The 13,592-nt window shown below is 42.0% G+C and overlaps 1 protein-coding gene across 9 annotated transcripts in view; it reads right to left on the bottom strand.

The window, feature by feature from the left end:
* The window catches only part of CRIPT (CXXC repeat containing interactor of PDZ3 domain), a 57,739-nt gene that overhangs the window by 22,349 nt on the left and 21,798 nt on the right, over window positions 1–13,592 (bottom strand). For 3 of the 9 annotated variants that reach the window (XR_015708534.1, XR_015708535.1, XM_087776075.1), the window contains exons 5-6: window positions 13,038–13,165; window positions 12,094–12,190 (exon numbers count right to left, since the gene is read on the bottom strand). The exons of 1 other annotated variant lie outside the window; for it this stretch is intronic. Coding sequence is in view for 3 of the 8 variants with exons in the window: in XM_087776075.1 (XP_087632201.1) it covers window positions 12,094–12,190; window positions 13,038–13,165 (225 nt within the window). In the remaining 5 variants the exon portion in view is untranslated. Of the gene's footprint in view, window positions 1–10,779; window positions 11,297–12,093; window positions 13,166–13,592 lie in introns of those variants that run through there. 5 more of the 9 variants (XR_015708537.1, XR_015708538.1, XM_087776076.1 and 2 more) reach the window with 4 other exon arrangements.

Raw genomic sequence — 13,592 nt, 5'->3', positions numbered from 1 at the left:
AGCACATGCAGGTCAGTTTATATACTTGCAGGGCACGGGTCTCAAGACTGTCACACCTATTACCTTTACCCTCAGTATGCTGAATACAGAACAGAGAAGGGAGTTCACACCACTAATGGTGTGCTTTTCTTCAGGTTTCTTCTCGCCTTGCTTCTACCTCCAACTTAGTAGAGGATTCATCCCACCTAACTGATCTAAAACTGGTGTCATGTCTAAGCCCCTTTTGGTCTCCTCTGCAGTCTGGGAAAGGAAGAACTACCTTCTGACCTCTGGATTCACCCCGTTCCAAAATAAATGTCTTAGACACAAGGCATGAATCACCTCCTGAACATGCTGCCTCTCTCCCTTGACCAGCGAGGGAGCGACCAGGCCAGCCTTAGGCCAGGTGTCCAATTCTTCAACAGCCATGGAAAGGCAATCACAATTACTTCCTTAATGATGGGCCAGGGTCTCTAGTCCAGCTGATTACTTTTCCAGGAAAGCACTCATAATCTCTTCCATGCATAGCCAAATTCAGTGTATGTATGAGAATCCATAAAGTTGGGTTTAAATGATGAATATCCTCTCTGTTCTCTGTCTTCCACACATCCTCTGCCTCGAGCTCTAGTTATCTATAGCAGATTGTCTTTTCCCAGCCATTCCTGGCAATACCTCAATAACCAGCAGCTGGGTCACATTCATGCAGTCACAAGAACAAGACAAAGCTATCAGTTCAAAATTATATCTCCTCTCCCTGGCTTTCATTTGGCCTGGCAAAAACTGACAAAGGGATGTCATTTTTTTTGCCTGACCACATTTCTCATAGCACGTAGAAGGAAGCGTAATTTGCTATCACAGCAATTTTTCCCTTTCACACATGGCTAACCACACTGTACATTTCACACAGACCTTTTCACTCAGCTGCTGCAAGTAATGGTCCCGAGGTACCAGAAATCAGAGACTATGCTGTCTCAGCTTTGTTAGAAGCCATAGAATTCTATGCTAAAACTATACACACTTTACTGATCTTATTAAAACAAATGTTTTGGTAGCAAACTCATGAAATGCAAACTGTTGACAGAAAAGCTTTGCTGGCAGATTTTTGCAGAGTAGCACATGTAATTATAGAGTACATATATATGTAATTTTGGTTCTGTTTCTGCAGAACTTCATGCAAGAACTGGAAGGTCAACATCATTCTCTAGAAAGAGGCATAATCAGCAGCTAAATTTGGGATGCAGAGGGCTGCTGTTATGCTTGGGTCAGAAGCTGCCACTAGTCTGGAACAGGAACAGAAAATAATTTTCTCCATCTAAGCTTTGCTTGAAGATTTATCTAACACCATACTTATTTCCATGAAAAGTACTGTACATTTGCCACTAGTGGACACACAGATGTCCACTTCTGACACTGAACTGATCTATTAGTTCCAGTGTAACATCATGGGGGAGACAAGGGATTGGAAATTACGAGCATGGAAAGTCTTTTCCATATCCTAGTATGGTATATTTGTATTTTGTAACTGGAAAAACGTAATTGTGTGAAATTAATTAGGGGATGGTTCAGAGCACCACTAGCTTTTATTACGGCCGAAACCTCTTTGTAGTGACATTCTGTGCTCAGTGGTCTAGAGCTGGTCTACGTTTTCAAACACTAGATGGTGCCAAGGGTCCACACATAAAGAAAAGCTGACTAAAAGAAACAAAAATGTTCCATTTAATGGCAGTACTGGCATAGTTTGGTCTCTGTGTAGTTATGTGACTTAGTTCAAAATCTACTGTTAAAATGTCTCATTACCTAGGAATTGACAGAAAAAAAATCTGTACAAGATGATAGTAACCCAAGTAAACTCACAGGTAATTTAGTGCTGGAGTCTACAGAGAGGACAGCAATTCAGAAATGAAGTTTCAATACAGGGATGTTACCAGCATGGGCAGGTCCAGATTCATCTAGTTCAAAACCGTTTCTCTGACAATGACTGATACAAAGTGCTTCGAAGAAACCTATAAAAGCTCTGTGGCAAGCAGATAGTCAGAGTCCTACCCTTGGTCTTAGCCTGGTACCTCACACTTACAGGTTGGCTTAAGCTCTAGCATATGAAGCCAAACTTCACAAAAAGGTGTTTCTAATTAAAAAATTGGTTGTTCTTGCTAGATATAAAAAAACTAATTGGCCGTTTTTATAACTTAACTATGGACACTGATTGCAAGATGAAAAAATGCAAACAGCTGCAAACTGTATCCATGCCTACATAATAACAAAGATGATAAAAATCTTTTACTTTTTCTAGATTTAGTGATTTCTTGAATAGAGAATTCCATATTTCCTCACCTGGTAGTCTTACTGGCCTCATTATATGACCAAACTCTAGGGAATGAGAAACAAATTACCACAACTTTAAATCAGAAATGCATAATATCCGCTGTGTACTGCTTTACAGCAATATTTGGGGAAAAAATCTGTAGCCATTCTGCAACCCAGTATCATACTTTACTGAGGCAGTTTGTATGAGACTATTATCTGTGAGATAATGATATTGACAGTTTGTAGGAAGACTGTTATTAAATTACTAGCAAGAAAGGACAGAAAGAGAAGGAACATTTGACACCTCATTAGCATTTTTATTCTGATACTCTATTGTTTCAAGTTATTGACACTGTTCTCTTTTCCCAGTCCAGATTTTCCTGTTTGTACACAGTTGGAGTTCTGTGGGAAGAGGAATTTCTGCCTGCCAAGGATATGCAAGAGGGTGCAATTATCTGAGTCTTGGGGGAAGGGCTCAGTCCATGTAGTTATTTGTCAGTACAGATGCTAGATCCTGGCCCTGCAATCAGAATGATTATCATAAGGAACCTCTCATAGATGTCAATGTAGCTGGACAGAGTCTATTTTCTTAGTGGATAAGTAAGTACCATTTCTTAAATCCTTCTGACCCAAGTCTTTAAGAAGGATCCTTGGATCCACTCTTGATGTAAAATGGTTCCCCGGAAACTGGGCTGTGATGCCTACACAGTGCCATGTCTCTGTGTCTTTTGTGCATCGTGTGTATAAATAAATCAAGTTACTTTTAGATAACTGGTCTGCAAGACTACAGGTATCTCTTACCAGTAGGCTTACAGGCTTACAGAGTGAGGCCCAGTTCATAGGCAACAGAAATGATGTGATATAGCCCACCCTAAAGCAGACTGAGCAAACAGAAGGCACCGCATCTCTGTTGCTTGTACCTCTTGCTTGTACAGAACTATGCTGCCTCAACAAACTTGTGTACAGAAGCTGTGGTGGGAGGGTGCATAGCACAGACAAACATACTAAAGGGAAAACAACAGTATACCTGTGCCTAACTGATGATGATGTTTGGAGATACTGAGAAGGTTTAGAGAAGACTCACAATTGCCATTAAAAATTGGAAAACATTTTGTAGTGAAATATTTCAGGAATTTGCTTTGCTTTGCTCTGCTTTGCTTATGAAACAAACATAAGTCCATAACTTCCTGGGCAGTTCCTCTGCAGATTAGCATTACTTTACATGCCCACTGGGTGCACTGTGTCACTCTTACAGTACATGGGTACATCAGGTTCCTAGGATGGGGTCATTTTCAATCTCATTTTGACACAGTTACATTTTGCAAAGTTAGGTTAAATATTCTTAAAGAAAGAGAGGGCCAGTGACAAGATGAACCTATTACCCATTCATTAGGGATCTAATGGAAATAAGGACTTTTGTTAAAAACGCAGTTCTGAAAATCAGCCACCTCAAGGTTCAAGTCATGTCTGTCTGAGCAGCTAATTGCTGTGACACCATTGTCCGAAATCCAGAGAAGTCCTGAGTACATAGGCAAGCACTGCTGACACATGACTACAATTCACGTGATCTGGGGATGAGCGCAAGCTGGAGAGTAGTACTGCATTTGTGGGCCAAATGCGGCCTTGTTGCCAGACGTTGAGCAGTCCTGCCTTAAGCACTCCTTTGCAGACAGAGTCTCATTTCCTAACATTGTAATTGTAGATCATCTGCAAAGACTGATTAGCTTCAAAAGGTTAACTTCAATTTCTAGTTGTCCTTACAAAACAATGTACACAGCATCAACTCAAGCCCAAAGCCAGGAATCTGCAAGCTAAATGATACTGCTGGAATGCTCAATAAGCAAAACTTCCACCCTAGCAAGCAAAACATCAAATACATGGTTTTAATTTAACCCTTTTTTACTGGAGACAAGAGAAAAGGAAAAATAACAACATACCCACTAGATATGCCTGAATAGGACATAATGCACAAGTCAACCACATCACTCCCAATATAAGGTTGGAAATAGATCCATCATAATTCTCCAAAAGCTATTAGGAATCATAGAATCATAGAACGCTTTGTGATGGAAGGGACCTTTAAAGGTCATCTAGCCTATCCCCCCTGCAATTGGCAGGGACATCTTCAACTAGACCAGGTTGCTCAGAGCCCCATCCAGCCTGGCCTTGAATGTTTCCAAGGATGGGGCATCTACCACCTCTCTGGGCAACCTGTTCCAGTGTTTCACCACCCTCCTCGTAAAAAATTTCTTCCTTATATCTAGTCTGAATCTACCCTCTTTTAGTTTAAAACCATTCCCCCTTGTCCTGTCGCTAATGGCCCTGCTAAAAAGTTTGTTCCCATCTTTCTTATAAGCCCCCTTTAAGTATTGAAAGGCTGCAATAAGGTCTCCCCGGAGTCTTCTCTTCTCCAGACTGAACAACCCCAACTCTCTCAGCCTTTCTTCATAGGAGAGGTGTTCCATCCCTCTGATCATCTTCATGGCCCTCCTCTGGACGCTCCAACAGGTCCATGTCCTTCCTGTGCTGAGGACTCCAGAGCTGGATGCAGTACTCCAGAGCTGGATGCAGTACTCCAGGTGGGGTCTCACCAGAGCAGAGTAGAGGGGCAGAATCACCTCCCTTGACCTGCTGGCCACGCTTCTTTTGATGCAGCCCAGGATATGGCTGGCTTTCTGGGCTGTGAGAGCACATTGCCAGCTCATGTCCAGCTTTTCATCTGTCAGTACCCCCAACTCCTTCTCCTCAGGGCTGCTCTCAATCCCTTCATCCCCCAGCCTGTACTGATACCGGGGATTGCCCCAACCCAGGTGCAGAATGGCTGAGATAAACAGCTACTGCTCACAGTTCGATGTTCAGGCTCAAAAGGCATGAACTGGTGGGTGCATCTATGAGCAGCCTGTAAAGAGGATGCTCATTCTCTAGACTTGGCAAGCAGCTTAAAAAAATAAAGCCATGTTGTGATCCAGACCACATCAGTATTTTCAACATACAATACAGAACTATTATAGAGCATTAACATGTCCATGGGTGTCAGAACTGTGTTTCCTAACTTTCTTTCCCAACTTAAAACTAAACTTGTTCTGTGATACAGATCATGCCAGAATTTTCACCTCCAAAAGTGTGAGTTTTACACACACAGTCACCTAGGAAAATCTGTTTATGTACCAAGTAAGTAGGAGTTAAGCTCAGGCTAAGGAATAATGAGATATTGAATCAGATCACAGCTCATTTACCAGTTTATAACCATTAACAAATTTTATAAGTTACCCATATCTGAATTTTTCATTAGGAAAAACCTAACAAGTCTTAGTATTTACATGCTTCATAGTGAAGTTATAAGGTCTAATCTGTTAAACTGCAGTGTGATGAGATCCTCAGATAGAAGATGTTAGGAACAAATAAGATTCATTGAAAGTACAGAAAAGATCTGAACAAAAAACAGATTTGGGTAAATTAATAGGAGGAAAATATACTCTGTTTCACTCTGTTAGGATGAATGGCATTTTGCCTGGAATATGAGTCATGGAGAACATTATATTCAGAGTGTAAGACACGGCTAGGCAAGAAAGAAAGGGGAATAGTAATCTGGAGGATAAATTGCAGGAAGAAATAAGTAGGAATACACTGAAGTGATAGCAATACTGCATGAAGAACTACTTTAAGACTAAAAGCTAAATTGCATTTTATCATTTTGAAAGCCATTCAAGCTAAAAGGCTCAAGATTCTGCTGGGGAAATGAATCAGATCTCAAAGCCTGGCATACAGCGCATGAGAGCACAGGACAAAGCATTCTCAGTCTGGGAGACCTGGCTCTGGAAAGAATTTTCAGTAGAGGTTAGATGAATCACGGTCTGAGCTCTCATGAGTCATTGCAAAGCCTTCATTAACACTTGTAGACCCAAATAAACATTTACAATACTAACTGAAACTCCCAGCTCTTCCACAGAGCAAGGAAGGATTAGCAGAAACAGCCTGGTCCAAAACAAAGCTTTGAAGAAAGTGAAATGTGAGAAAAGTCAGAGACTCAGAATTGAAACATTATTCATTGCTTCTATAAAGAATCCCCCAGAATTAGTGATGCCATTTCCATCTTCTCTGGTCACATGTAGACATTTTATTGGTACTTAGACATTTTGACAAAATAACAGTAGCAAAGGTGGCATCTATCCCCACACAGAGGAGCATCTCAGCTTGTGGTGGCAGCAGTTTCCATTTGCTTTTTTTTGTGGGCTAGGGTCACTCAGAACTCATCTGCACTGGAACCATATGATATTACTGTAATCATCACCAGTAACTCTGTTCAAAAGTAAGGACACCAGAAACACAAAAGCATGTCAGGACTGAAATGGGGAAAGCTGTGGGCATACCTCAGTAACAGCAGGACAAAGCAGACAAACTGCCAGTGCACAATTACTGCATTTTATCTGTCTGCTTGCCAAATGCAGTCCTATGCAGTGTCATTAACAGCATCCAGTCTTAATAAATGTCATTTGTGTAGAGTATTTGCAGGCCTTGATTTGACACATCTATTACTGACATTACACAAGTCCTGCTTTGAGTCATTTTTGATTGAATGTGCTGACACAGACTGCAGCCAGAGCTGCAGATAGTACTTCCATAGGACTTTTGGAAAAATATTTCTTGCAGCAATAACCTGGTCAAAAGATGCATCTAGCATTTTTTACACATTATATAGCCTAAAAATATGTTTCATAATTTAAGTTTGATTTGCTGCTGTATTTAAATCTACTCTCCTATGCTTTCAGCAACAAAGCAATTCCCCACACACACAATTCAATGCACTTTGCCTAAATTTTTTGTATGGCTGTGCACATGCCCTCTAAATTTTGGCTTGGCAATATATGAAGCTTATTACCTACGACCTCTCTCGAGACTATCAGTTTTGTTTAGATTCCATTCAGATTTTAGATTTATGGCTAGGATTTTATTTATCTGGCTTGATTCAATGCCTAATGAAGTCAATGGAAAGTTCCTATTGACCTAAAAGGAAGTTGATTGAGACACTTTCGTGTGCCTGGTTTGATCTGACATTAAAATTCTTTTCTTCCATTAGGTTCCCCATATTTAAAGTGGGCTAGGAACTCTCACAAAGTCCTGAACTGTTTTCTGAATGCAGAGATGTGAAAAAAAAGCATTGCTCATGAGGGTCTGCCCCAGCTCCCATTGAAGTCAGCAGAAGTTGTTTCATTTACGGTGGTGGAAGCTGAGCCAGAGCTGAATATCAGAGCTACATTATTCCAGGATTTATTCCAGAAAGTGAAAACCTAATGTAAAAAACAGATGGTTTTGCCCTTTCTGGGTCTTTACTGAGTTGGAGAGAAGGTAGGATCCCAGTGCTGTTCACAATTGCATGAATTTCATGAAATACAATCCACTGGTTTAAGTTTCCAGAGTTCTGTGAAACTCTCAGCTTTCATCTTAAAAAAGAAAAAGAACAAAAGGAAAAAAGTAAGTTAACTGCTTTTAAGACTACAGAGAAAGGTGGGAAACCATAAATCCTAAGAGCTCAAAAATAAGAAGGCCAGGTCCCTCCTCCCAAAATGACTTGTGGTAAAATGCTATGATTTTTAGATCAGCTTCATAGTTTGGAGGTCTGATTCACTTTGAAATGCTTAATATTGTTAATGCCTCTGTCTCACTGTGCTGGATAATTATTCTCTGTACCATGACATTTCCCAAAGACTCTCAACAGAGTCAGCACTCCCATCATGCCAGAGGCTGTCCAGAAAGTCAAAATTTAAAAAGGGGAAAAGTCATGTAGCATGTCAGCAAAATTAATTTTACCATGAGCTAATATTATCATTAGCTAATAAGCTAATGGCTTAAAAAATGCTGTTTAAACTACAACATTATAGCCTGCCTTGATCCTGGTATAAAATCAAACTGGAAGAGATGTTAGAAGACCTTCTGCAAAAATATCTAAGAATGCATCAGGGATGCATTTTCTAGAGGGAAACTTGTGTCATATACAGAATATAATATAGCTTTGGCAAACATTTATTTATGCAAATGCTTATGCATATATGAATAGCTATCTGAAATTCCAAGGCTCTGTTACGGGTACAAAAGTGATTACTGACAGCCCCATCTAATTCTGTATATGATCTGCTGCTCATCCGCTGTACCCAAATTTCTTCAGCACAGGAACTATTGCAAGAGCAACCACATAATATACTGCTCATAAACTAAGTACTTTATTAGCTCTGCATACCTCGTTATCTTATGGTACTCTGCTATTCGTAAGAAAACTGCTTGCTGTTTTCACAGGAATGCATTTGTGGTAACACCTGTGAATTTCCAGTGCATCCTGATCCATAAAGGGCATGCAGACTCTCCCACCAAATCAGGGGACCACAGATGAAATTTCAAGGAACTTCTTGTGTGTAACTTATTATTCTTTATCTGTCTGATTAACACCTAAGTCTGCAAGTCATAATACAATATTTATGTTCATCTTTGCTGAAAAACCTTGATACAATGCTAGTAGGAAAAGGAACTTTTGTTTATGGCACCTAGCCTGTTTTGTGATTAGGGGATTTTCATTAATATTTTCCGCTCTGAAGTTCAGAAGAGGTAACAGTCAACATATTAGAAATCCACTCCTACAGCCCACTGCCAGCTGATTTCATGGGCTGACAATTGATACATGCACGAAGTATGGCAGTACTAGCTAAATATCCATTCATGACCTACTTTCATTCTCTGTACATCTCTCCCTACCATCTACAGTCTAAAAGGCATCCGGTTTTATTTCTCAAGCCAGGCAGAGAATGAGAAGGGAACATGAGCTAAATTCACAGAGGGCCTAAAAGTTCAGTTTGAATCTTCCACTGAAACCCCTAGATCCTCATTTCAGCCTGCAGTGGATGTCTGAGTTTCAGCCACTGGCCGTGCACAAAGCCACCTCCCGAGCCAGTTACAGGGGGACACTCACACTGCGTGTTTCCAGCCTGCAGAAGCCATGCCAGGGGAAGATGTGCAAGATGCACATCTCAGATGGGATGAATCACAGCCTGGAAATAGGTATTTGTCTCCACAGATGGTAAGGAGAACACAAGGTGATTAGCTCAGACTGGACATCGAACTTCCAGGTGATGTGTGATGAATCACTGTATTGGGTTTGCATGGCAAGGATTTGGGGGGGGGGGGGGGGGGAACTACAGGGGTGGCTTCTGTGAGAAGCTGCCAGAAGCTTCCCCCCATGTCCGATAGAGCCAATGCCAGACGGCTCCGAGATGGACCCACTGCTGGCCAAGGCTGAGCCCATCAGTGACAGTGGTAGCACCTCTGTGATAAAATTTTTAAGAAGGGGGAAAGAACTGCTGTGCAACAGCAGCCAGAAGACAGGAATGAGAATATATGAGAGGAACAACTCTGCAGACACCCAGGCCAGTGAAGAACGAGGGGGAGTAGGTGCTTCAGGCGTTGGAGCAGAGGTTCCCCTGCAGCCCATGGTGAAGACCATGGTGAGGCAGGCTGTCCCCCTGCAGCCCATGGAGGTCCACGGTGGAGCAGATATCCACCTGCAGCCTGTGGAGGACCCCATGCCAGAACAGGTGGATGCCCGAAGGAGGCTGTGGCCCCGTGGGAAGCGCGCGCTGGAGCAGGCTCCTGGCAGGACCTATGGCCCCATGGAGAGAGGAGCCTGCACTGGAGCAGGTTTGCTGGCAGGACTTGTGACCCCATGGGGGACCCACACTGGACCAGTCTGCTCCTGAAGGACTGCACACCATGGAAGGGACTCACACTGGAGCAGTTCATGGAGGACTGCAGCCTGTGGGAAGGAACCACATTGGAGAAGTTCGTGGAGGACTGTCTCCCGTGGGATGGACCCCATGCTGGAGCAGGGGAAGAGTGTGAGGCAGAAGGAGCCACAGTGACAATGTGTGATGAACTGACCACAACCCCTATTCCCCGTCCCCCTGCACTGCTCGGGGGAAGAGGTAGAGAATTTGGGAGTAAAGTTGAGCCCGGGAAGAAAGGAGGGGTGGAAGGAAGGTGTTTTAAGATTTGGTTTTAGTTCTTATTACCCTACTCTGATTTGATTGGCAATAAATTAAATTAATTTCCCTGAGTTGAGTCTGTTTTGCCCATGACGGTAATTGGTGAATAATCTTCCTATCCTTATCTCAACCCATGAGCCTTTTGCTTCTATTTTCTCTCCCTTGTCCAGCTGAGGAGGGGAAGTGATAGAGCAGCTTTGGTGGGCACCTGGCGTCCAGCAAAGGTCAACACACCACAATCACCACAAAGGAAAAGGGAAAAAAACAGTAATGCAGCAGTCTAGTGAATGTATAGGGAGACTAGGTTAGATAGCTCACGTGTATACCCCTGTTGACATCTGCATTTTGACATTTAGGTGTTGACATCTAGATTTACTCAGATGCATCCCACCTTTCTAAACAGGCAAAATTTCCTCTCCAATTGACTGGCCAGTTTGCAATGCTGAGCACAGGCTCTGGTCTTACCTGGGTTTCTGCTTGGAGGTGGAGATTTGCCTCTCAGAGGAGCTTCTGCCTCTTGAATGAGGCTTCTCCATGTTCAGCCTCCAGGCTTCACATGCCTGTCAGAGTGGCAGGGTTTGTGTCAACAGTTTTTTGTGTAGGCCCAGGACTTTATACAGCCTCTGCAAGTATCCAATGAACATAGCTCTTCATGTGACTGTTGCAACTCCTTTCATTTCTGAGTTTGGAAACACCCAACGCCTCTGCCTAACTCTGTGACCTAAGCCTGCACTAAAATGGGGATTTAGCAGAAATAGTAATAGGTAAGCAAGAAAACTTTTCTGAACAAACCAGTACCTGGTAATCCAGATTCATAAGGCCAAAATGCCCAGGTTAGCAAGCCTAGTAGGCCATGCTTACTTTAACAGCTAGACATGAGGTCTTGATGGATTGCTCTTCTCCTTGTGGCCTGGTAAGTTCTCCCCAGCTGTCTTTCCAACTGCTCTGCTCACAAGCTCCCCCGGGAGGCAGTCACGGCACCAAGCCTGACAACATTCAAGAAGCAATTGGACAATGCCCTCAGACATCTGGTATGATGTTGGGGGTTGTCCTATGCAGGGACAGGAGTTGGACTCGATGATCCTTGTGGGTCCCTTCCAACTCAGGATATTCTATGATTCCATGAAGCACTTTCTTACATTCTTATGCATAAGGTGAAGCCCAGATTGAGGCGCCAACCAGGCTCTTTTAAAATACAGTACAGGGAGCTTCAATGTGCCGATCTGATGAAAGTAAACCAGGCATCCCTACCCAAGTACCCTTCACCCCCTGTGAGTGCAGTAAGCAGGAAGCTGTTTGGGTGTTGGGAAGGGGTCCTCCTGTAGGAGGACCGTCCTGTAGGGCTAAGGGTGCTCCTGGTTAGTTGGTTAGGGTTTTGGGTTTGCTTTTTATGGAGAACTGTGAAAGCTGGTGGAAGTTCCACGCTGTGGAATAACACTGTTCTTGTTTTGTAAGTTTCATGAGACAGGAAAATTTTCTGTACCCAGATTTAATCGTATGTGGGTGGATCAAAGGTGGTAGGGAAACTTTGGGAGAATTAGAACAATTTTGTTTTCCATAGCATGCTAACCAAGTAAAGCTACACCTTTGCAAAAACATGGTTAATAGCATTATTTTAGCTAAATGATGATAAAGCATCACATGCCAAAACCAAAAAAAGGTATACAGATTAAGATACTATAACATAGAGAAGATCTGTATCTGTATACATCCATACCAGAAAATATAAACAAATAAACATAAATACATATCTTATTTAGATAACCATCCTAGGTGTATTTACCTTGTCTTTTCCAGTGATTACTTGTCATGACAGTAGCTTTTGTCATCTGCAGCATTAATTCTTGACTGCTCTCTAGATAATTATGCAGACAGATGTACTATATAGGACATTGTTGTTTCAGACACTGCACAAACACAATGGTGACATACCCTGCCTCAAAGAGCTTTCTGTCTAAAAGATGTACTAGAACAGAATTATTGAAACATAAGCCTGCAGAGCCAGAAAGGACTTCAGGAGATAGTATAGTCCAACACCATGCATTAAAGCCAGCTAAAGTGTGTTTAGACCAACCACAAAGGTATTTGTCCATTTTCTTGAAAAGTCGCAATGAAGGCAATTATACAGCATCCCTATACAACCTATTCTAGCACTTTATATAATCAAATGATGAAAATAAATCAGCTTAATTTGCAGCAAGGAAGATACATGTTTAAAATATGAAATATGGTACTGTTGTAAGGATAAGGAACAGCTGAGCACTACATTTTCATAACATCCATTCATGGATTGGAAAATTGTTAAAATCTCTACCCGTAACCTTCTCTTTTTTAAGTGAACAAACTAATTCCTTAAGCTTTGCTTTAAGCTGTGTTTTCTAAAATCTGCCATCAGGACAAAGTTTTCCAACTGAGTCTTTAAAAGGATCAAGTAGAGTAGAATAATTACTTCCCTTGTTTAAAATATGACAGCCCCGTTCATTCATCCCAGAATGATACTGTTTAGTTGACTCATCTGTAGTTTGTAAAATACTTTTGTTCCCACATACTTTTCTGCTGTACTGCTACATAGGTGGTTATTTTCTATATATACATCTACAATTTCTCCCTTCCTTGCTAGGCTAGTTATCCTCTTAAAGAACAAAATTAGACTTGTTCATCTAATGACAGATTGAGGGGGGGGAGGTAGTGGGCGGACACTTATCAGCGCCTTATCTCGGCTCTCACATATTCATTCTTCAGTGTTTTATGCCAAAACTCTCCAGGGCATGAAGTCAGGCTGGTGAGTCTATCATTTCTGACTTCTCTTTGGAGCTGAATGCATATCATTTGTCTTTTCCAGACCTTGTAAGTACCTATGAGATGAATGACAACGGTTCAGAGATTAATTTCAGCTAACTGATGGAATAAAAGGAAAATCAATAATGTCATACTTCAGGTGAATGGCAAAATCAGACAGCAATCGCAGGTTATCTACTATTTGATCCAGAACGGCCACTGCTGTACATAAAGATGTTGTCTCAATACAAACAGATTTTACCTTGTTCTGATTTGGCCAGTACAGAGCCTCACAGGTTCCCTCTGCATACCAAGTGGCGCAAGCCTGCCTTGTGCTTACTGCTGCGTGCACAGTTCACACTGGTACCGGGAGCCCCACACCAGTTCTGCTAGCTTTACAATTTTCTTTGTAATGAACACCTTCCAAACACAGTACAAGACTGATTTCATAATAGCATGGGTTAAAGTGCAAATGTGTCATTCGGGAAAGCCTGGATGGCTGGA

This window comes from Nipponia nippon, unplaced genomic scaffold (genome assembly GCF_047370975.1).
Source record: "Nipponia nippon isolate SJK-2023a ecotype South Korea unplaced genomic scaffold, ASM4737097v1 scaffold_4, whole genome shotgun sequence".
NCBI classification, from domain to species: domain Eukaryota; kingdom Metazoa; phylum Chordata; class Aves; order Pelecaniformes; family Threskiornithidae; genus Nipponia; species Nipponia nippon.
Note: the sequence above shows the minus strand (reverse complement) of the source record. Positions and strands in the feature narration are given on the sequence as shown.